Raw genomic sequence first — 25857 nt, 5'->3', positions numbered from 1 at the left:
TTGCCAAAGGAAGGAAATAAATAAGGTTCTAGGTAGCAAACAAAAGCCCTTAATCCACAGCTTGTTATTTGAAAAGTGCTAATTTATTGCATTGTAACATTGACTGAAACATGTTTACTGGCTGAAACATGAAAATTTAACAGGTTGTCCAATATTCTCCCTCTGCAGAGTAAGTATTGAAATAACAAAAGCACTGAAATTAATTTTGATTCATTTACTTTATAAAAGAAAATTTATTCAAGAAGGTTTAATATATTCATACACGATTAAGTGACATCTAATAAAACTCTAACCAAAGAGGTTACTGTCAGCTTATAAAAGAAAAATACTAGTCAGTTTTAATTAGGCAAACATGATTTGAAGGTTTAAAAAAACTGTGAGAGGGTCACTATAAGTCATTCAAATAACCAGTGTTACTAGCTCATTGATTTTTCTTTTATAGGGAAAATGGTCACATTTATGTAAAAAAAACTGAAAATTTTCTCCCTTTATATAAAAATGACACTGTTGTACTGGCTTTTTTTTTTTTTTTTAAGATTTATTTAGTTATGGATACAGAACTGGGGTACAGGCCAGAGGTGTGGGGCGGGGGGTTGGTGGTGAGAGGATTCATTAGAGACAGAGTAGGAAGCAGAACAGGCAGATATACTGAAATACACTGGTGAGGGGAGCAGTAGGCAGTCAGGGGAGGTCTGCCACATCATGTGGGTCACCTCCCTGATCAGGGAATGAACTCAATCCCTGGTTCAAAACTGAACTTGTGTTGCGATGGCTACAGATAGCTTCATAATGCTATGCTTCAACCCATTGTGCCATCAGGGTGGGTACTGTTCTATTGGCCTTTATCTATGAACATGAGGTGTATTATTAGGCAGGAGGTAAAGTATGTGAGGTTTTCTACTATACACTGAAAAAAAAACAAAAAACTCCTAACCTGTCTTCCCAGGGTGCAATTTCAAATGACTAGGTTTAACATGCATTATGCTTTTTACAGTTTCCACACAACATTCTTAAAGGGAGAGGTGGGGGGAAAACCCTTAGAATCATTCTAAATATCCAAAAATAAAACATCAACTTAGATGAATACCATTGTGAAGATTAATTAACATATTAAAATATCATATTAATTTTAAGTAAAAATAACAAGATATTTAACCATTAAAAATAGCAAGATATTAACCATTAACCATATAGGATGATGAGCACAGTTCAGTCTGCAAGATAAAGGTGTAATTTTATTCTACTTTCTATGTATTCAGTGGAGCACATATTTTTTTATTTAACAAAAATCTTAATAGCTGATCACAAAGTAACATTCTTTTTCCGTTAAAACCTTTTGTAGATAAAGTAAATTTACTCTTTGCAGTAAATTAGTATTAAAAGTTAGAGATACAAGTTTCTAGTCAGAACTATTCCATACTGAAACAGGTGTTTCAACACCTAACAATGATACAAAATCACTAAAATACATGTATTTTGCTAAACTCAGCATCAAAGAATCTTCATTTACTTTTACTTACTTTGGGTTGCTTAATTAAGTCAAGCAAATCTTTTACTTGATGTCGGAGCAGATTTTGACATTTCCACATTTCATTCAATGCTCTGAAAAACACAAACGTAAATTTAAATAACAAAACAAGATAAAAATCATTACAAAATATTCCGATTATATTAATTTTAGGTCAAATGACAAAAGGAAATTAAGAGATGAGGTAAAATTCACAAGTCCAACCAACCGATGATATTATAAAAAGACAGGCTCAGATATCACAAATTTATATCTGATAACTGTATCAGAAGAAAGGGTTGGTGGTGATTTTTTTTGTATAAAAATAGGGAAGGATCTATCATTAACTAGAATAATTTTGTGGGTTAAAAGATAGGAATTAAACAGAGAGATACAAAAGCTAAAAGAACTGATGGTGGAAGGTACTGTAGTAGGCAGGACAAAGAGAAATCAAAAACAAAAAATAACCTTGAGAAACTGGGGATACCTATTCTGAAACAGTACTTTTATTAATTTTCATTTTAACCTAGTCTAGAATTATTTGCTGTATGTATTTATTTTATATGACAAATATTCTGCTGTTCTCTTAATAGTTACAGTGTTTGCAGACAGAAGTTTAAATCTAAAATGAAACTGGACAGGTATTTAAGCACTATACATTATTAACAGTTTTACTATAACATATTTAGAGGAACCATCCTGTGAACTATTTTAATGAAATTACATTAAGCAGCATTTTATCCTGTAAAGTTATTCTTAAAAAAGAAAAAAGTATAGGAGTGGAAATAACATTACAAAGGAAACGTACACACCCATTCATTCCTTAGCCTGAATTTCAGTTTTATCACTATAAATAAAAGTGAAAACTCGTTAGCTGTCATTTTAAATAGACAACTAGTTCCCTTACTAGGGAACTAAGCCCATAGCTTAGTTTGCATTAACCAATGAATAAGTTTGTGCCAACTCAAAAAGTTATCACTGGATTACCATCAGAAAATGGTCAAAATATTGAAAAGAACCTCTTTTCCAAGATTTTATTCCTAAAATCACACATTCAACAAAGCAGTACAAAACTGTCTAGATGAGAGCCTGTCCAATGAAAGAAAATATATCACAACAGAGATCTCTGACAATAAAACTTACTCTTCTTACTAATGGCTACTCCTGGAAACTTAGGGAAGTGAAAATACACACCAAGATCAGTTGTGAAGTCTATCACTATTCTTTCTTTTAATAATCAAGACACTCAGTTAAGCTATGGGCTTATCCAAAACTAAAAAATTTAAAAAAAAAATCTAACATATTAAGAAGTATTCTGTCTTCCCCAAAAGAACATAGACAAAGAATAAAATCTAACACTCTTTCAGTAAATAAGAATCCTTACCAAACATATTCTCACCACAAACATATTTGCCAAGCAACTATTTTTAAGGCACTTTCAAATTATTTAGAGGTCACAAGTCCAAATAACTTCTAGGTTAAGAGGGTAATGTAAATAAATGAAGTGTGAACTGTATTACAACAGAGTAATGAGGACTGTGGTGAAGTTTTAAAACACTAATTAAAAACATTGATATTATTAGTATTCAGCAAAATGAAAGACAAAAAAAAAACTTAAGTGAAGGTTCACAAAAAATGTCTAATAGTATCTGAAAATGTAGAAATTGATGAACTGTATTAAGTATAAATTAATACAATTATGTTGGGAAATAATTTGATACTTTTTTATAATATGAAAATATGCTTGTTAAGCAATTCTATATCTAACTATACATCTGTGATTTCAAACCTTCCATGAGAAAAACTTACTCGTATACAGTTTGCGTATACTAAACTGAAAAATATACAACGTATATTTAGTTAACAGCATTAGTTAACTGTTAGCTATAGTAGTGAGACAATAAAACAACATACATTTCCATTCTTTCCAAATTTTCATTATCAAAATAATGAAACTAAATTGTGACATAATAAGACACAATGCAATTCTATACCACAATTAAAATGAATGACTCACAAATACGGAGTTGATAAACTTCAGGGGTATAATAGAGTTGGGGGAGGAGGGGTTGAGAAAGCAGCATAAGACTTTGCCCACAATTATTCCCATGTTCATAGAAGTTTTAAAACAAGCAAAAAGAAATTTTGGAGGGAGACATACACACATCTATATATGTATACACACATATTATAAAACTAACTTTTTAAAGAAAATGATAATAAAGTAAGGCTTGGGGTTTCTCTGTAAGAGAGGATCATAAAAGAAAAGAGCTCACAAGTTAGGTGGTAGACTCATGTTTTTATTACAGAACTGTGCTTTGAAACTCACATATATATGTGATCTCTGTGTGTGCATTATTTCATAATAAAAAATATAGGTATTTGGAGAAGACAATCACAGATAAGTATAAAGTATAAATTAGAGTTATAGTTGGTAGCTAATGCCAAAAGTTTATTTTAAAAAATCACTTATGAAATATTTTCTGGATATCTTATGTATTTAATTTAAACATCCATTCACTCACCACTCATTTTTGTAGAAGCATCTGGTCCACAGATTGGAATTAACTTCAAATTAAATTGGTGACATTACTTGTTATCTATCTCTTGCTACTGGCATTTTTACTTTTTAAATCAATAAAATATACTTGTTTTTAAGTGATAAATGATACCAATGAAAGTTTCATGATTGCTGTTTAACGTTTTGTTTTCTTTTTATAATTATTTTTCTTACTTTATTTTATCATTTTTGGTATGAAAGTTTAATTCTCCTTCATTTGTGTGGGTTTGGAAGCTATCCATTTTAATCCTGTAATTTAGCAGTGACTCAATGCTCTACTATGTACATATGACCTATAGTTTATGAAACACTTTAATGCACATTATTTACCTACTACCTTATATGTTACTTTCTGATAGGGTCTATCAGTTATTCATTTTTTTTTTTTTAAACCATAAAGGCACACCACCAACCAATCAGAACAATTGTTAGTAAACAGTAGAAAAGTCCTAGAGGCCCACCTACTGTGTCCAGGCATGGCACAGTATAATTTCAGATATATTAGCACATGAAAACATCATGTTTTAAAGTCAATTAAATATGGCAACATTGAATTTTACTGCAATGAGAAAATGAGTTTGAATCAGGTAAAACTGAATTCAAATCCTGGCTTTGTCTCTTATTATTTGTATGAGTGAAGTAACTTCTGTGGGGTTTATTCATCATGTATAAAACAAAAATGGCACTTTTACTACCATTGGCAAGCTTTCCTCTATAATAGCCCAGACAGTAAATATTTTAAGCTTTCTGGGCAACATGGTCTCTTTTGGAACTACTCAACTGCACCATGATAGCACAAAAGCAGTAATAGACAATCTATACTCCTGAACATGAAATACAGCAGAAATCAAGAAATGTACATTTCCTCCTTTATGAAACTTTTCCTTAACATTTTTATAGAAAATATAAATACCAAATATAATAATTTCCATGGGGATTTTTTGTGAACTTACTGCAGTATAGACACAAGATGATTTTCAATAATGCACACTTGAAACTTATATAATGCTACTAAGCAATGGTACTTCAATTTAAAAACAAACAAAACCGGTAATTTCCATCAGGGAAGCAAGCTAAAAGTCCCATTAAGAATGGATAAAAATTATGTACAGCTTCTTAGACTTTCAATCACTGAACATTTAATTTCCAATAGTTATAACTACATTTGCTGGAATTCTAAGGAAGTACATATCCTACAACCAATGGCAAATCAAGCTCTAAACTTCAGTTTCCTAACTTTAACATGGTTTAATTAATAATAATCTTCAATGTCCAAAATGCCAGTTCCCAACTTAAGTGCCCAAAATATTTTTCAAAGGAAGAATGGTCATAAAATTATATTTGTGCTCACCAGTATACCATGCTATAATATTATGTTGAAGCTATGAAATACAAAAACTTATGCCCTATTGTCCTATACAATATAATTCATATCAGTATCAAGTGAAAATGCAAAAGGTAATATTTTCATAATATGGACCTTTATAATGGTTTGAAGAAAAAGCAAAACAAAAAAAAATACATCAATATTTCTTGACAACAACATGAGAATTTGGAGACAGAAAAAGCAAATTCTAAAGATTCCAAGTTAACCAGCTCCAGTTTTTAATTTCTTACAAAAAATGCTATTCTAGTGTTGTTAGCATATTTAAAAAAAAAACTAAATATTTTATTGTGTCTCACCATTTAAACAATGTTTACATTTCATAAATTGTTAACATTTAAAAATAAGGTTGTATGTTTTTTCCTCCCAAAATCCAATATACTGCAAAAGATGAAAAGACAGAGTTCGACATTTGAAACATACTTCACAGCATTTAAATCCAGTGTGGCATACAAGTAATATAAGCACTTCATCCGTTCTGTAGTTTCCAAATTGTGGGGAACCATGTATTGAGCAAAGATTCGTTCAACAAGAAGTCTACAAAGAAGAACAGAAAAATACAGTATTGACTTTTTTCTAGGTATGCATTAAATTTGTATATAAAATTGCAAAACACATATAAAAGATATTTCTGAATAGAAATGAAGTTTACAAATTAAAGATTTGTAAGAGGTCCCCCAACCTAAAAAAAAGGATTAGATGATGTACAGCAAACAGTAACCTACCAGCTAAGATTTTAAAATATACACATACACACATGTACACATACACACATACATGTGTGTACATGTATGTGGTTTGTGTGTGAGTGGGACCCAATTTCTTTATATGAATGACAAAGAATGAAAAAAAATCACAACCAGGCCCTGTAAGTAAGAGATTCTAGAGATGTACAGATTAAAACTACAAATTGTATGATTCTTCTGAGTTTTCATAATAATCATCAGAAAGAAAAACTCCAAAAAAAAAATGTCAAATCATAATGCAAATCTCTAAATACTGATGTTACATACTCAGTCTCAAAATTTCAATATTATAAAAATAATATTAAATTTCTTAAATAGTGTTAACTTAAGGCACTTAGACTCTAGTGCCTATAGCTCTTAAAATTGTAAAAATGACCTATATACATTATTAGTTTCCTCATTCTGACCTGTTGGCAAGATCATTTGAATCCCACTAATAATTTGTCAAATTCATTCAGAGAGCAAGCAAGAATTACAGGTGTGATTAACTACTACATGGTTAGGATCCATATAAAAGCTAACCTCACCCTGGAATAGAAAAAAAAATTTATTTTAAGGTTTTATTTATTTATGCATAGGAGAACTGTAGTGTAGGCCAGTGTGTGGGGCTAGAGGATGCACCATAGACTAGGGTGCAGAATAGGCAGATCTACTGAAACACACTGCTAAGGGGAGCAGCAGACAAGACGGGAGAGGTCTGCTAGGCCATATGTGGGTTAGCGCCTTATATGGGGATGGAACTCAGGCCACAGCAGTGATAGCACTGAGATTTAACCCCTACACCACTAGGGACGCCCCTCATATAATGTGTTTCTATAAAAATTTTTAGTGCTATTTTAACCTTGAATTAGGAATTATGTTTATTTAAAATATCTTTTGTCCAACGGGTTTATTTGCAATGAAAAAGTAATGAGATCCTTACTTATAACACAATTACCTAATGAAACAAAATTTAAATTATACATACTCAAAAATAGTACCTGAAAATAAGTATATAGGCTTTAATATCCCTAAAGCTGTATGCACAGTATTACTTCATTTATGATTTTTGGTGGGAAGGAAACTAGCTCCTTACTAAAGAGTAGAAACTGAGGAGGATTTTTTAAATTATAAAGAAAATAATCTGCTATAACAAAAGATCAGCAACAGTTAAAAACTTCAAAATCAAGAAGTGTATTTTCTATAGTGTCCTTAACTTACCGATCATCAATACTATTTTGATAATATATGTGTAGCAATTTGTCTTTGATCCATGAAATCTGTTTTGCAGCATCTTTTCCAGCTGCTGACTGTAAAGCATATTTCTTATAAATTTGGGCAAGTCCCATCATGGCTTCTTTGCGTACTCTCCACTAAAAGTAAAACAAAAATGTTTCCTTAATATTTTCTAAAAACACTTTCATGATGTAAGTTTGTAAGCCCAGTTTTCTAGTTTTTAATTTACTTTATGCTTTATACTTTTATTAAACCTCAGATATCACATTTAAATTACTATATGAAAAACCAATTATAATTTACCAACTATATAGAGATACATCATCCTACATAAAGAATTGTAAAGTTTTAACATCATCATCGCTGACCTCTAAAAACAAACAAACAAAAAAAATTTAACCACAATCTCCATTTTGTCATTTTCAATTAGTGAGGAAAAAATGTTATCAAGTTTTAGAGGGCAAACAGGCTAATTAAATAAAGTGGTCTATATTTTAAGCATACTTGCACTATGCCAATGATAATACTTATTCAAGTACATTAAAGGCATTTATGACACTGGTTTTATCAATTGTTGGGAGTAAAAACACACAGTAGTTCATTTATATCTGGAATTGAAAATTAAATATAAGAGGACTATATGAAACTATTTCTGAAAAAAAAAATATTTGTGTAACAAAATTGATAATTATCTTTGAATGAATTTATTCTTTAATTTTATATAAATACAACCCTATGTCAGAATGGCTAGTAATGTTAATAACTTCAAACATCTGCATATTTCATTTTCTTCTGTAGTCAATCATGTATGGCAATATTCTACACTTAATTTTCAATTAGTTACAGGAGTTTTAGAATAACCTTTATCTTCACATTCACTATATATAGTGTGTACACAGAGAGAGAGATATAAAGATTCTGTAAAAGACTTACTCTTACTCACAAAATAAGAATTCATTTTGTGTGTAAAAATGTATCTTACCCAAACTGCTTATCTCTATTGCCCAAACTGCTGCTTTAAGGAGAATTTAAACATAAAGCACATTCTAATACCGCAAGGAGTCCTCTAATGATGAGCAAATATATATATGAATTACAATCCCAACAGTACATAAACACTAGCTCAAATTCCAAGTCTAACTTGTAAAAAGATTATATGAAGAGAAGGTTCTTATCAAACTGTGATACAAATACCTTTTTCTTTCTCTATTATCTTTAGGCCTTTTCCTTGTATAATACCATAAGTGAAATACTGAATAAAGATAATATAAATTTCCTGAAAATAACTTATTTTGAGTATCTGTGTATTTAAAAGGAAAGTCATGCAATACCCACCTACAATCAACATTATCGAATAGAAAATTAAGTAATGGACAGAGTACAATCAACTTGTAAGACACTTTAAAATGTATTTACCTAGTCAAAAGCATTTGGAGCTACAATATGCTTCCCACTTTCTTTGCTAATTAACCCTTAAATACCTCAAAGATTTTCATCCTTTACCAAAATTACTTTTTGTATGGCAATATATTTTTTATTATAAAAGTAATATATTCCAACTTTCAAAGATCTGACAAGTGTTAGTAGATAATCTTTCTTCATTGTGTGAATTCCAAACTCCACTACCTTCTGGCAGTTAAAAGTGTCATTCACTGGTTTCAGGGGCAATTGGTTTAAAGAAAGGCCATGCACATACTGAAAGCTGGGTTGAAAAACATGAGCAGTGAGGCCTTGTACACTGTTTAGTCTGCAATGTTTTGGATGACAGAAGGGACATTCCATCTTCTTACAAGCAGAGAAGTAACAGCAGAGCTGGTGACTAGGAGGTCGTACTGCTGGTACAACTTCTGGTATTGGAGACAGTTTTGGATTCTACTCATATGAGTGAAGGACAATATGGCTTGGCCCACTTTACATCATATTTATAACTCAGATGAAAAATCACCTTATAGCAAATTTACAATAGGAGAAAGTTTCACAAAGTGAAACAGGGTAATGGCAAGCATACACATCCCCAATGTGTTTATAGGCAGACAATACTGGAAGTATTCCATCAGTTTTTCTGGTTTCTGCTGCACACTCAGTTCATTCATCTCAGCTTGACTGATCTGCAGAGTTTCTGCCATTACTGAGTCAATTTGCAGTCAAGATAAAAAAAATGCCTCAGTTGAGTTTCTTGACTTTCTTTTTCTTTACGTTATCTCCTTCTCCCCTCCCCTCTTCTTTAACAAGGACATTTATTCTGGGAGTCACACTTCACCTCTAGATTATTTCTGCTAACAATTCTTCTCAAAAAGTGCAAATTCTGGGAGCAATTGCAAGTATCCATTTCTCTGAAACTGCAGAATAGTTAGATTTTGCTATAGATTGCATCAAATACTGTCTTCAAAACGTAAAATTGCAGTTTATTTAGAAAGTGGAAGAAAAGATCTCCTTTCAGAGTTTGCTGGCATTGAGACACTGATGAAAGATGTTTCTTATCCGGGACTCATAATATTTATGCTCTTTTTCTCCATCATGACTGAATTTTTTACTTTAAAAACTGAGTTTAACCACAGACAACTTTTTCTTCCTAACACTTTCTTTTTCATTGCTTATTTTCTGAGTTTTCAGTGAAGAAGGGATTATAAGTTTATTCTAAACAGCCAACATTTCTAGGTCACACAAATGTCCTGTTCAAAACCCAACTGTTTTGTATATCAAGTGGTCTGTACATCAGTATGGATACTGGTAGGGTGTTACTGAAACTGCAACTTATTTAACTGAATACCATTATCTTCATTTCATTGCAAGTGGCTGATTAATTTTAACAGAAGGGCAAGAACTATATGTAAGTCTCTCTGAAGGTCTTTTATAAGATAAGGAATTCTCCTGCACAAAATCCAGTTCTTCATTAATATCACCTGGTTCTGCATAATACAAATTACATCTTCAGAAGACTCAGGCCCTCCGAGGCTTTACTGTTGATTACCAGTCACCTTGCAGCTCCAATATCTTACATTAATGGCTGTTGCTCTTGTGAACTTACACAGAAAACTCTGGAATTTTATTTTTCAAGTCCAGTGCTGGAAACTGCAAGGAGTAGCACTGAAACTTTGTGCCTTCTCTCATCTCAACTAAAAATGCTCTTATCCTGAAAGTATATTACTATTAAAGACGGTGGTATTAAAAGATTTTAGACTAGGTTGTAACAGAGTCAAGTTTATCAATTATACCATGAACTGTATTGTACTCTAGAACTAGAGAAAGTTCTCCTGTTATGATTGAAACTTTTCCTGTTGACATCCACCACCAAAATACAATAAACATAAGCCCCCAATTGTTGCAATTTTCCCTTAATAGTATACCAGATCTTAGAGCTGATTGCTCCTGGCCAAAATTAACTCTTAAGTTCAAATCTGTGGAGCCAGGAAAGACAAATTGCAGGATGTTGTAGGATGGGGCCGGGAGAAAGGGGAAAGGGGCAGGGAGGGTGTGGAAAAGGGAGAAAAAACATTCTCTGAAACATTTACTGAGTGACTAATATTATTCCAGACAGTATGAAACAAAAATGTAACAAGACACGGTCCTCTTTTCAGAAGCCACTGATTAATGAGTTGGGCTACTGGGTGCTCACTAAGGTAGGAAGTAAAAGAATATAGACTACAAATATTCTGCTCTGTTGGGTTTATTTTTGCCAAGCTGAAAAGATCCATTATCTCCTATTCCAAGGAAATTACAATTCAGGAAGCTACAGAATCACCAGTGATAACCATGAAAGGGGAAGAGAGCCAACAGCATCAGAGAAGTTGTATCAGGGCTAGTTATAGGTGGAACATCTCACCAACATTTAGAGCTAATGAAAACAAATAACCTTAATAAGGAAAAACTAAATAAATGTAGTGTAACAAGAAATAATCTTGTAAATCTTGAGTATCAAAATGTCTTCCTCCCCAGAAAAGGGTTTATAACATTTAATTCTCAATAATTTCAAATAAAAGTCATTGAAACTTTAAGAGTTCAAAATAAAAACACTTACTTATAAATATTATTCCTACTTACCCGTTTGTCTAGTGTTCGCTCCCTCACAAAATTAAGCAAGTGATCATTGACCAAAAGAATGTCCTTTTTAGCAGCTGTAACTATAGACACAATAACATCATGTCTAATAGCTTCCTCAGGATCATGTGACCTCACTTTAAGATATTCTGAAAGATAAAATTTTCTTTGATTAAAGTGGAAATTTTTTTATAAGACTGCATATGACTTCTGAGTAGTAAATTCCCTTCCCCTCTGGAAGCATGGTAGTTAATTAAGGAGTTCCAAACCTCATAAATCAAATAAAAAAGATAAATGAACCAAGAATCAACATTTAGTTCACTCTTGCTTTTCTGTTTAAATATTTAATATAGTTAGGTGGTTCTACTGGGAAAAGTCTATAGAGTATTCACATTTCTATCTCTTAACTGGGGAAGCCCTAGTGAAGTTACTGAAAGAATAAAAATAAGATTTTTGTCTGCCCAAAATAAGATTACAATAAAGGCCATAAGGTAATACCATTTAACTGACCAAGAAAGGCCAAAGGGAAGAGAGAAGAATTCAAACATTTAACATTTATGAGTGGCTGAAAAATGATCTTAAAGACTGAACATGTGAATTCAGATCTGAAACTAAGAAAGCCGACATAAATAATTACCAATCGTTATTAATGTATTTTAGGCTTAAGGAAGAACTACTACAACTCAACATAAATTTAACAAGTGAAATATTTAACTTTTTTAACTAAAAAAATTTCATTGTTAGTATTTGGATTAATATCATATATATGTACAACAAACAGTGCTTATGGTTGTAAATGAATTTACTTCTCTATAAATTACCAATTGAACAAATAATTATAATGCTAATATCCCCAAAATGACAGTCCAGATGCTAAGTACCTCCACCCTGAGCATTTGCTAGTACCAGTAACTATTTTTTTTTTGTGACTTAATAAAAGCTGGGGCAAGTTTTGGGGTTTCTTTTGTGTGTGTGTGTGTGTGTGTGTGTGTGTGTTTGTTTTTTTTTTATTACAAGTTTATTTTTACATCATTTTGCACATTTTTTTTTTCCATCTCGATTGTAATCCCCGTGGGTTTCCCATCACCAAATCACCCCTGTGCCACCACCATAGTCCTGTGCATTTCCCTCCCTCCGCCCCCCCCCCCGTTTTTGATCCCATTCCCCCCTCTGTCCCCCCAGAATGTCTCTAGTACCAGTAATTATTTAAAAAAAAAAAAAAGACCAATATTGCTTTCCGAAGACAGCAATGTTATTTCACCTAATTTAATAAAGAAAGCTAGTTTTTGTTTTAGTGTTGATTTCAAACATAGCCTGGTAAATATGTCAAATTCATTCTGCCACCAAGATAAATACTGGAGTTTCTTTTTTTTTTTTTCAACTGTACTTATTTCAAATGCAATATGTATTTTAAGCCACTAAGAGTAGCAACATGCCATAAATTTTAAGATGTATCCATGTCTTTAAAGTGACTCATGCATATGAAATAGGCATATACAAGCACTACTAACTCACAGGTATTAATTGTGTAGAAAGAGAGAAAACAGGAAAAAAAAGAAATTCAATGATCAGCATGACAAAGCATCTAATAAAACTCTTCACAATATGGTTCTCTCTCAAAACTTGGCTGAAGGCACAAGGATGAATCTCACAACACAGTCAAGAGATAAGTGTGTGTATAACACATTCATCTCAGCTCATTCCTGCTATCCTCAGAAAATGGTTTTGTTTTCTGAAAGAAGTAACAAGATAACCGTAGCAAAAGAAGTTTTTGGAAAAAAAAATTGGCAGATGGATGATTGGTAAATGCCTGTTCTGTTCCCCACTCTGTCTCTGGTGAATCCTCTCACCGCCCCTGCACCTCTGGCCTGTACCCCAGTTCTGTATGCACAAATAAATAAATCTTTAACTTAAAAAAAAATTTTAAATAGATATACCATGTGGTACATATAATACAATGGAATATTACCCAGCAACCCAAAAAAAAGAAACACATGTCTTTTGCAGCAACTTGGATGGAGCTGGAAAAGATCATGCTTAGTGAGATAAGCCAGAAAGAGAAAGAAAAATACCGGATGGTTTCACTCATAGCAGGAGTATAATGGACCAGGCGAGAAAATAATAAGAGAAATGAACAGCCATATATGAGAGATATTTTGTGGAGGTGGAGTGGGGAATGGGATCAAAAATGGGGGGGTTTGGGAGGAGTGCATGGGACTGTGGTGATGGCACAGGGTGACTTGGTGATGGGAAACCCACAGGGATTACAACTGAGATGAAAAAAGTACAAAATGATGTAAAAATAAAAGATATACCATATGACCCCACAATTTCACTCCTAGATCTTTACCCAAAGAATGTAAAACCACAAACTTGAAGGGGTATATATATACTTCCATGTTCACTGCAGCACTATTTACAACCTAAATTCTCAAAGAAAGAGTGGATTAGAAAAAAGGGGTGTATATATACAAAATGGAAGACTGTTCAGTTGCTTAAAAAAAGATAAACTTGGCCCTCCCTGGTGGCGCAGTGGGTTAAAGCACAGCACCGAGAAGCTAAAGCCACCTCCGCATGAGTTCGATTCCCACCTGCCCTGGAGGTGACCACATGGCGTGGCAGACCTCTCCTGACCCGCCCGCTGCTCCCCTCAGCAGTGTACTTCGTCGATCTGCCTGTTCTGTTCCCCACTCTGTCTCTGGTGAAGCCTCTTGCCACCCCTGACCTCTGGCCTATACCCCAGTTCTGTATGCACAAATAAATAAATCTTAAAAAAAAAAAAAAAAAAAAACTCTTGTCATTTGCAATTGTAAATGGAATTAGAGGGGATTATACTAAGCAAAATAAGTCAGAAAGAAAAAGGTAAACACCAGGTGGTTTCACTTATATGTAGTATGGAGAAACAAAACAAAGGGTTAGGTAAAGCCAAACCACTAACAAACCCTAGAAATCTGATTGTAGAATTGAGGCTACCATGTGAGAGATTAAGTGAGGAGAAGAAAGTGTGAAGGGTGCTGAATGTACTGTGATGGAGGGCTCTGGATGCCCTGATGGTGGGTGTGTTGTAGTGGTACCACACGTCTAAAGGGATGTGGTCCCAAATCTCTCAAGCATACAGATATATACACACCAATTTGTAAAATAAGAACAACTATGAGCAAAAGGTTAAAAAAAAAAAAAGGGGGGGGGGTGTTCAAAGTGTATTACAAATTAAACTTTCAAAAAACAAAATAAGAAAGTGAAAAGTAAGAAGGAGGCGTGCAAAAATAAAGCTTTCAAGGATCCCTATTTGCTCAGAAAGAAGCTGGAATTCTGATTAACGTAGGAGTTCATTAATCAATTATGTCCCAAAAACATGAAAAAGAATGTTAAACATACCCATGAAAGGAAAATTAATTAGCTGACCAAAAGAGAAAAAAAAAAAAACAGAAAAATGTAAAGATGCAAAGAAGCATGATGAACAGAAAACACAAAATAAGATACTAGGAATAAAGTTTAGCTATGTCAACTTTAAAAAAAATTATGTAATTTTTAAAAGGCATTTATTGATAGAAATGGACAAATATACACATGGCATAAACAGAAACATGAAGAAGATGCAAAACAAATTTAGTATAGGGGTTATCCTCTCTAGAAGCAGATAAGTGAATCATTTGTAAGGGGCATCTCATTTGTAAACTTTTTTTCATCTCTTAAATACAGAAAACGCTAACATTTCTCAGGAAGACATGGTGGCTATTATTCCTCTATATTTCTAACTATTTCATAGTCAAAAAAAAAAAATAACAGAATAGCAACAGACGGAAACATGATACACTAATTACCACAAAAATGCAAAGTTCTAAACTGCCTTATACAGATTTCAGAAGTCATCTTCACTAGCATAGTTTACAAATCAATGACATTCACCTAAATTTTCAAAATATTAAACGATGTTTAATTCTTATAATCCACTAAATGTAAAGAAATTTAGAAATTGTCCTCAAACTAAAAAGCTAGTATTTTCTGATATTTTATAGGTGCTTTTCTAAGGAGGCATTAGAAAGTAAAAATTTCATCTATAGAGTGTATATCCCTTGATGAATTGCAACAAAAAAACTTCACCTATCACAAAAAGGGAGATGGGAGGGAAAGGGTGTGTGCATATATAAAATCAAGTATTACAACACAGATCATCTAGGAATATCTGCTTTTAGGGCTATATGTTTACCTGTTAAGTCCTTTGCTAAATCAGGATGGTTCATGAGACAATGACTTGCAAACTTCACACATTCCAGGCGGATTGGTACATGGATATCATTAAATCTGTCAAAATATAAAGGTTATTATAAGTAAAACTGATGGGAGTGAAATCCTCCTTCATGCTCAGGGTTAAAGGTAGTTTTCAATAAGGGCACCTGAAGTGGTTTTGCTAATTTCATAGTTAGGGGTGCCTTTAAGAAAAAGTAATTAAAAGAGAAATATAGAAACACACTTAAGTATTTACAAACCAGTTTTAGAAGGCTGTGACTAAAAGCACACCAAAAACCCAGATTATCATTTTCTTTAAAGTGAAAAGTGGAGGAGAGAAAAAGGAAGATACATAGTCAAGTATTTATTCTGTAGATGCCCTTATCCTTGTGGTATTTTCCAGTAATCTAACTAAATGTAATTTTTTATGTAGGAGCTATAGCTCACAATGGTGTATTTTCTACTGTAATTAATCACAGCTATGTAATAAAATATTATAATACTCTGAGATAGCTTTTAATAAGCATGTTTTAAAATTATCAAAAACAAAAGGGAAATTATAAATAGGAAAAATCACTATCAACATTCAAATATTTCAAATATAAAAACCCTTCATCGTCATGAGTTCAGAGAACAATCTTAAATATAGATGGTGTTTATTAAAAATATATAAGCAAATACAAACATATATTACTTTTAAACAGGTCATCAAAATAATTTACCTGCCCAAGTAGCACTGCCAAAGTGGTTTATTTTGAGAAGCCAATTCTGAATCCTTTGCCCCAAACATTTTCGCCAGTAGTTTAACAACTTGCAGGCGTTCCTCATTATCATTACTCTAAACAAAGTATAAACACAACTTTAAAACTGTAACTTAGACATATTCGGAATACAAATCTTTTCCCATCACTTCCTTTATCCAATTCATAGACAACCTTTCATAACTCCACATGAAAATTCACACTACAATAACTCAATTTTATTGATTTTGATGCCTACAACAAGTGATACAAAGATTATATGAATCAGACAACCACAACACTATATGTGAATGTTGGGGATCTCAAAAAGCTCTGATACAAAAGGTACTATGGATGGCACCACACGATCTTTTTTTGAAACCAATGCTTCAGCCTAGCATTTAATGCACTCCTACTTATTTACCATCCCCATTATTTCTTTCAATATACCTTTAAATACACTAAATGCTTCTCAAATATGACAGCACTTAAGAATAATCTCTAAAACATATAACCAAAATAAAATAAAAATAATTCCTGAACTCTACTACTACCAGAAATCCTGATCAACTGATATGGTTTAAAGTCAGACATCTATTTGCTTATTAAGACTACACAAGTGAGGACTCCAATGTTCAGCCAAAAACAACTTAAACTTAGTTTATTTGATGCTATTGTCTAGGTATAATTCTTCGTGCTCCATAAATACACCCAGTACCATCCTACTTCTATATTCTTCTGCTGTTTCCTTTACTTTAATTATATGCTGTTTTTACCTTTTATGGCATTTATAGTATCTGGCCTCATATTAGAGCTTGATTAGTTTTCCCTCTTCCTCCCATATTAGATGTTAATTTTGCTGGAAACAGGGATGAAAATTCCTTATTTTTCAATTTCTTAAGTGTACAGGAAAATGCACATAGCAAGTATTTACTCAACCTTTTTGTTAGGCCAGCAAATAAAGGAATTACTGCCTATGACTAATCAAAATTACTAACTACATAAAAAAAGAGGGGCAGAGAGGTTAATAAATCTAATAGCTAACTTGAGAAACATCAAATATATGAAAACAATTTGAAAAAGAAGAGAATAATTATTTGCTGGCTTTTGGAGGGGATTATTCACACTAACAAGAAGAAATGTTTGTTTTGTTTCGTTTTTGAAAAAGAAAATTTTCAGAAACAAGAAATACAACATCGAAATTATTTAAAAACCTTTGGGGAATGTACACTAACAATTAAAGATTAGTAATTATAACCAACTTTAATCTTCCAGTATTGATCTGATATGGTATATCCCCAAGCCTACAAATGAAACTCAATTTCATGGCATAATTTAATGTCAAGATGATAGAAATACCTATCAAAAAAATTCAGAGAATTATGTGAAGAGCAAAGGAACATCGAGCATACCCAAGTACAAGATAATTATACACAAAGAAAAATATTTCAAACTGTGTAGCTAAGAGCCTCACCTAACTTTTATGGTCCAATTAAGGGATTGCGAGAACCACTATAAGCTGTGCTTGAAAACAAAAGCTTGATGTACAGTTATGAACTCAAAAGAATTTATAGAATTTATACAGAGATTAATACCAACCTGTTAGTCATTCATTAGTTACGCTCTTCTGGCTACCATGCCAGATATTGGAAATACACAAATAGGAAAGGCACAGTCATAGAAGTGAAGAACAATAAAATGTCACATCTGTAATATTCAGTTAAAACCACAACAATTTAAAAGATACAGCTATGCTATTTGCTAATCTAGTTGACACAATCATATTATTTTCAAAATATTACCTTTAATTTAAATTCAAGCTGGGGTAAAACTGAGAGCAGCAAGTGACTATCAATATTGTATAGCTCCAAAATTAAGTCAAAGACATGCTCTGACAAATCACTGATAGATGTTTTCCCAAGCATCAATACCTGATTAAAAAACTTTTGAGAAAGAAAATTTATCATTAGTAGAAACATCATAAATAAAATGAATTTTGCAAAATCTTAACTATGCAATTAAATTATTTCAGAATAGTCATATGTCACAAGTAAAAATCAAAGTTGGCATATCAAAATATTTTCTAACAGTAGATGAGAAATTATTACAGGTTATATAAAAAGATAAAACATGGAACTCCCCTGTATACAATTAGATAGGTAATTTGTACTGATCGATCTACTCATAGATCGACAGGCTATCTAATAAATACACTATTCTCCACTATGATACTTACCATAGTTTGCCCAACATTTGCATATATGTAGTCTCTAATAAGACATAATTTGTGATAAAAAAATTTTAACCTATTTACTTATTTATATATATCTTATATCATTGTTCATTTCTGCACAATGTATGCTTTCTCCTCTCAGTTGTAGTCCCATAAAATTCCCACCATCTATTCACCTGTGCACCATCACCACAGTCCTTTGTACTCTCCCTTCCCCTGTTTTGATCCCTCTCCTTCCCCATCCCCTACAGAATGTCTGATTTATAGCTGCCTATTAATTTTATTTACTGCTTATTTTATTGAGCATAATCCCTTTCAGCTCCATCCATGTTGTGTGAATGGCATGAGTCTGTCTTTTTTGATTGCTGAGTAAGTATCTCATTGTGTATATATGCTACATCTTCATCCAGGCATCTACGATAAATTTCTTAAGAGCAAGGGCTTATTCTTGTTCACTTTAGTATGTATAGGAGACTATGAGCATCTAAAACAAAACCCTGCACCTTCATTATAAGAGCTAATTCCACTTTTTAAATATGCAATTTATATTTTTAACAAAATCTCTTTCTAATACTTTTTTCTTTTACGTTCCTTTACATTCTGATAATTTGACATCTGTACAAAGTTTGTAACACTAATTAAAATCCGATTAAAAGCACACAGTAACACAAGGAAAATCCATGTCTGGCAAATTTTTTTCCTAGCCAGTTTCCATACTAATTGCTTTCTTACTATCAAAAATGGTCTGACACCAGAATGGCATAAAGGTCATTCATTTTACTTAGTGCCCAACAAATACATAAAAATTAATCCAAAACATATCACATATTCTCAACAGTACCTTCTGACTCCTTAAAGAGTTAAAAATTCTTTACACAATATAGCTGATTTCTTCTCCCTGTGCCAATCACAAGTTGGCTTAATTAGGTTTTCTATATGCAAAGTAAAGAGTCAAGACTTCATATTTCTGTCTTTTCTGCTTTTAACTCTGAGCTGTTCATAAACATGTTTTTTTTTTTGTCTATGAAATTGTACAACCTACCTAGCATGAAGAGAATAAATGTTATTTTGTTATTCTTTACAGATCTTAAAATTAACTTGTCCTCCTTGCTTATTAATTTTGTTGGAAAATGATTTCACAAAGCTGAGCATTAAATTTTCACTAAGGATGAAAACAAAATTTCTTTATTGTTTCTGTTCCCAAATTTTTTCCTTTTTGAAAATGGCAAATCTATCTTTGCTAAACAAAACCAAGAATCCTTTCCAATCTGGTCACCTTAGTAATGAAATCATCCTCTTCCTTTTCTATCAGTCTGAGGAAAACTCAACTGACAATTTTTAAAAAAACAGGGGCCTCCCGGTGACACAAGGGGCTAAACAGCAGCACTATGAAGCTATCCGAAGTCACTGCAGCACAAGTTTGATGCCCGGCCCACATGGTACACGGTACGGCAGACCTCTGTCTTGCCCACTGCTACTCCTCAGCTGTTTACTTCAGTAGGTCTGCCTGTTCTGCTCCCTACTCTGTCTCTGGTGAATACTCTCACCCCAATGCCACCCCCTGTGCCTATGGCCCATACTCCAGTTCTTGAATGCATGAATAAATCTTTTTAAAAACAATTAAAAACAAAAATCAATCTTGCTTTAACTTCTTGCAAATCCATCAAAAACATTTTTTTAGCACTTATAATCTCCATAAAGGTAATGTCCAAGTGAGTCTTCTCTACTATATAACAAGAACCTAGCACAGTAATTGACAGTAGATACCCAATATATAGTTAGTGAATTAACAAATATTATAAAATATAAAATATATTTAGTAAGTCAATAATGTAAAATAATCCATGCCCATGTCAGGAGGGCTTACAACAGAGGCGACAGATACAGATTTATTCAAGTAGTATGACTATGGTCTATAATAAACTTTATCTGAGAAATAAATGGCCAATTTTACTTAGTTACAATTTTACTAGCACAGAGCTTTTACATATTCTCTACCATTACCCCAGCATTACTAGCCCCAGGATAAAAACTGAGGCTAAGTGAGATTAAGCAAGGGAGTGGGGGTTGAGGAAAGAGTCCTATTTCTGTAGAACAATAACAAAAAAGATCAACAAATTAAGATATAAGTGATAGAAATTATTTTATATTAATTTTCTCAAAAAACTGAAAGCATTTACTTGGACTTTATTTTTCAACTTTTATTGTAAATATTCTCAAATAGACATAAATGTTGAGAGAATAGTACAATGAACCTAATGATCTAGTTCCAACAAATTACCATTATTGTATATTAAACCTTTACTTCTTTTTTTAGCCAATCAAATATTTATTTTCCCAAACCCTAGAAAAGATATATGGTGTATAATGATGTTTTCTTATTTGGGGGACAAAAAAAAATCATCAAAATAATTTAAGTGTTCCCCTAAAAAACATGATTTGGCATTATCAATTTAATAAATGACCACCAGGAGGAGCTCACCTAGTGGATCTAAAGGCCCATGGAGAGACATTGAGAGGAACTTGAAACAAATGAAAAGGGAAGGAGTAATTAATTACAGAACATTTAGGTCTGGATCTACATCCTTCAAGTACTATTAAGTAAATAATGTAAAACTCAATCCACTCCATCCAACCATTTACTCCCACCAATTCCTAAAACTCACAAAACTTAAAGAAATCAATACAAGAAACTCCCTGCCAATCTTTGAGCTAGATAAAACTTAATTCTCCAGTTTCTGTATATTCCAGAGCAATTTATTTACAAATCCAATTTTTCCAAATCATCAAATGGTTAGAATTATTTAAAACTACAGGCCCATAACAAAAGTTGGGGTTTATCAAGATACTATATTATAAGCTTGTTACTTTCCAAAGTACTTCATTTCATGATGAATTTTATATACTCAAATTCAGGAAAATAAATATGTAAGAAATTATAAAAGGTTTTCTTTCTCACATTTTTCAAGAAGACAGATTTATATCCTTTACGTGATTGGAGGTGGGTGAAAGTGGAAAGGAGGTGGAGAGAGAGAACTGCTACACAATTCCAGAGGTCAACATTAACAGTGCTCTACGTTTGTCCCAGGAGGCACCATTCACATGGGATACAATGTGAATGGTGCCATCTAAAGTGGTGCAACTCAACAGAACTGTGAAGAGAAAATAAAACTTACAATAAGCTTCTACCAGTGAATCTATCGGCTAAAATACATTTCTTCTGAAAATAAATACAAGATGATTAACTGTAAATAAGAAAATTTGGAATGATATTGAAATCTCATTTCATTACAACTCATTTTCTCAGAGAAGATAGGTTTATATGGACTCTATTCTTGGGATAATGAGATTAAGTAACTTTCACCAAATCATTACCATTCATAATTGTCTTCAATTTCTAGGTATAGGTTATTAGTCCTTATCTTCTTCCTGTACATTCCTTAATTTCAAAAAAACTAATTTCTCTGAGTAATGAAAAACTACATATTTTTGAATTAGATTTAACTCTTTCCACATTATAAAATATATTTTACTAATTGAAGTATTTACAAAAACAAAATCTTAGAGAAAACTAGTGGTTATGGAATGGGCAAAAGTTATGATGATGGATAGGAACTAGACTTATAGTGGAGATCATTCTGTGATGTATAGATGTAAAACTGTAATGTATTATAATGTTATAAACCAATGTAACCTCAAATAATAATTTTTTTTTTAATTTAAGGTGTTTTAGTTCTTAGGCAATTTGAAAGAGGTAAATGAATGTAGATGAAAGCTAACCTTCCTGAAAATAGTAGCCAAAAATAATTTTGAATAAGAGAGAAAATGCATTACTTAATGATATATGCAACATAAAACTTTAAAAGATGTACTACTTGCCTAAATTTTGCTCCTCACAGTCTTTAAAATTTTATGCAATACTTCTAACAACCAAATACAGGTCAGACTTACATTAGTAATATATGGTTCAATAGCTTGAGCTGTCCTCTTCAGTAAAGCCTTAGCCAAATCATATGCTTGCTTGTTTAAGTTCTGGAAAACAAAAATATTATCTATTAAATATCTCTAGGGAGAAAACTAAGATTTAGAATAAAAGAAGGCAAAACCACTTTTCTTACCTGAAGACTCTGTTCTACTAAATTATATCATCCCTTCTACTAAATTATATCATCCCTTATATTCTCTTCATAGCTCATTTAAGGCTTAAGATTAAACTACAATAAAAGTTTATTAGATAAAAGAAAAGATTCTTATTCTAAATCTAGCCCCTAAACTAAATCCATTCTATTAAGTACAAATAAAAGTTATTCACTACAGGTTCAGAAGAACCAAATCATCATAAAAGGGTGAACTGTGACCCCAGTGTGGGCAAGAATGGGATGGGCTCACTGATAGGTAAAAACAAGAGTTATACTAAAGTAGATTTAATCAAGTACATCTCAGAACAAAGATATGCAACAGAAAAAAGAGCCATGTATTAAAACAAAGTGTAAGAAAATGTGTTTCTAGAAGAACAAAGATCTTTTATATACCATGAAACTCAGTAATTTTTTTGTTATTAATCTGCATGACTCTGTATTGTATTACTCTGTTTATCCATTATTTGCCATTTTACTATATAACATGCTATGACTGATTAAATATCCAATTCATGACATTAAATTTTCCCACATAAATGACTTCTTACATATATAAGACATTGTTTTCAGTGAATTCTGATTTTACCAGTTTTCCAATGAGTTGTTCTGTCTTCTCTTATTTACTTGTAGGGTTTATTTTTCAAAAGAAAATTATCTCTAGATGATGGTATTTTTATTTTAAAATAAAAAGCTAAAAATTTGCTTTTCTGAGTTAGATCTTTATTCTACCTGTAATTTATTTCTATGGATGGCATGAAATAAGAATCTATATTATTTTCAGGATAGTCTATTGTCCTAAAACCATTCACTAAATAGTCTATTACTTCCAACAATCTTTGCTACCTACACTCAAGATTCCACATAATCATGCATCCATTTGTAAAATCTCCATTCCTTCAATATGCCCCTTTGTTTTTTACCACCTGGTTATTGTCAAAGGGACATCCAGAAACATGTCTTAACAGAAGTAGGTAAATCTCCACTTATTCTTCAAAACTGTCTAAAATTATTGGTCATACATTCTTCAGTGTGAATCTGAATCACTTTGTCAAATTATACACACACACCCCTTTCTCTCTGTTCTATTTTAACTGAATTATCTGCCCATGAGAGCAGACAATCCTCAAATGACGATTAACCTCCGATATTGTTTACAAGCAGCATACTTCTTCCTGAACAGAATTAAGTTCTTCTTTTAATGTAATCTTTTAATTTTTTAAATTAATATAAAATTAATCAACAGTTCCATACACCTAATCAACACTATTATCATACTACTCATAAACTCCACTAAACCATTCAATCATATATGATTTGTATACAGTGGTTTAGGATCATTTTGCTAATGAATCATTGTGTTTTGCTACAGTTGAAATTTAAAGTATTTCTTTGTTCACAATTATCTGTTGTACTTCACTTCTAAATTTAGTTTTCACTGTTCTAAATTTTTCACATAGTAATTTCTTCAGGAAAAAGTCTGTTGACAATGAGTATTTAATATCATAATTTCCTTCAAATTAGATATGCAAGTCTAGGTTGACATAGTTATTTTATCTTAGCACTATGAAAATACAATTCTATTATTTCCTAGCATCTATTCTCCTACTGACAAGTCAGCAAAACTATTTAATGTCTACTTGTTGGAAAAGGATGTGTCTTTTCCCTCTACATATAATTTCTGGGTTGTTCGTGTTTTGAAGTTCTACAATTTTTCCAGGATGTACCTGCACTGCTTATTCTGCTTATGACACTTCTGCCACCTTAACAATATATGTATGCCTTTCATCAATTATGGAACATATTAAGCAAATTTACACTTGATTTATCTATTATCTCTACTCTCTACTTATTTTGAAATCAATATTAAATTTTTTATGGTTCCACTTATTATCTTTTATGTTTTCTTTTTATCTTTATCTTAGTGAGTCTCATGAATGTTCTCAGCTCTATCTCCTAGTGCTCTAGTAACTACAATTCAATAAATATTTTAACTGCAATTCAATTTTCAATTCTTCATTGCTATCTAAATTTTTTCTCCTTTCATATATCTAGCTATTATGTTTTTTAACTTACTTTTATGTCTTTAATATATATATGATGTTATCCTTTAAAGAATAATTTGTTTTTATCTGATAGATAAATAGTACAATTTTTTAAGGTCTACTCTTGCAATTTGTAGTGTTGGACTTTAAGAGCTGACAGTAGGCCCTCCTCCCTGGTGGCGCAGCAGGTTAAAGCACAGCACTGAGAATCTAAAGCCGCTTCCGCATGAGTTTGATTCCCGCCTGCCCCAGAGGTGACCACATGGCATGGCAGACCTCTCCTGACCCGCCCGCTGCTCCCCTCAGCAGTGTACTTCGTCGATCTGCCTGTTCTGTTCCCCACTCTGTCTCTGGTGAAGCCTCTCGCTGCCCCTGAGCCTCTGGCCTGTACCCCAGTTCTGTATGCACAAATAAATAAATCTTTAAAAAAAAAAAAAAGAATTGACAGTAATTTTCTAAAGAAGTTTGGAAATTTTGGATTATGAGGTCATTTTCACTGAAGCATCATTTGTGTGAAAACTATGTAGTTGTAAACCTGGATTATACCTTGTCAACACAGTCTTAGCTTTATAGAAATCCTTTATTCATGATTTATGTGCCCCTCTCTTTAACCTAGAACCGATGTGAATGAAAGAATCAGTTTTCCAATTGCTTACTGGATACTAAAGAGTAAAAACAAGCACATAGAACATATATATACATATACACATATCTTGATTAACGTGACCCAGGCAAAAAACACTTGCCATCAACTTACCCTCTGTATCCAAGTAAATAGGAGACTTCCCTTAAAATTTCACCCCTCCTTTCCATATCCATTATCAATTACTTTTACTTAAAGTCCTAATTAGTTGCAGCAATTCCCAGCATCTAACTAGCTATTAATCAATTCCTTAAAATATATTCTTTAGGGGAGGTAAAAGACCTCTACAAAGAAAATTACAAAAACACTGTTAAAATAAATACAAGAAGACACCATGAAATGGAAAGACATCCCCTGCTCATGGATCGGGAGAATTAACA

The 25857-nt window shown here is 32.3% G+C and overlaps 1 protein-coding gene across 4 annotated transcripts in view; it reads right to left on the bottom strand.

Moving 5' to 3' along the window:
* PDS5B (PDS5 cohesin associated factor B) overlaps positions 1-25857 on the bottom strand; it is a 151325-nt gene that overhangs the window by 60762 nt on the left and 64706 nt on the right. For all 4 annotated transcript variants that reach the window (XM_004680195.2, XM_012723326.1, XM_012723325.1 and 1 more), the window contains exons 7-14: positions 22605-22685; positions 18223-18363; positions 16403-16518; positions 15661-15755; positions 11454-11599; positions 7398-7549; positions 5875-5988; positions 1521-1602 (exon numbers count right to left, since the gene is read on the bottom strand). In XM_004680195.2, the coding sequence (XP_004680252.1) occupies positions 1521-1602; positions 5875-5988; positions 7398-7549; positions 11454-11599; positions 15661-15755; positions 16403-16518; positions 18223-18363; positions 22605-22685 (927 nt within the window). The remainder of the gene's footprint in view (positions 1-1520; positions 1603-5874; positions 5989-7397; positions 7550-11453; positions 11600-15660; positions 15756-16402; positions 16519-18222; positions 18364-22604; positions 22686-25857) is intronic.

Source organism: Condylura cristata, unplaced genomic scaffold (assembly GCF_000260355.1).
Source record: "Condylura cristata isolate star-nosed mole 26May11 unplaced genomic scaffold, ConCri1.0 scaffold00010, whole genome shotgun sequence".
Classification (NCBI taxonomy): domain Eukaryota; kingdom Metazoa; phylum Chordata; class Mammalia; order Eulipotyphla; family Talpidae; genus Condylura; species Condylura cristata.
Note: the sequence above shows the minus strand (reverse complement) of the source record. Positions and strands in the feature narration are given on the sequence as shown.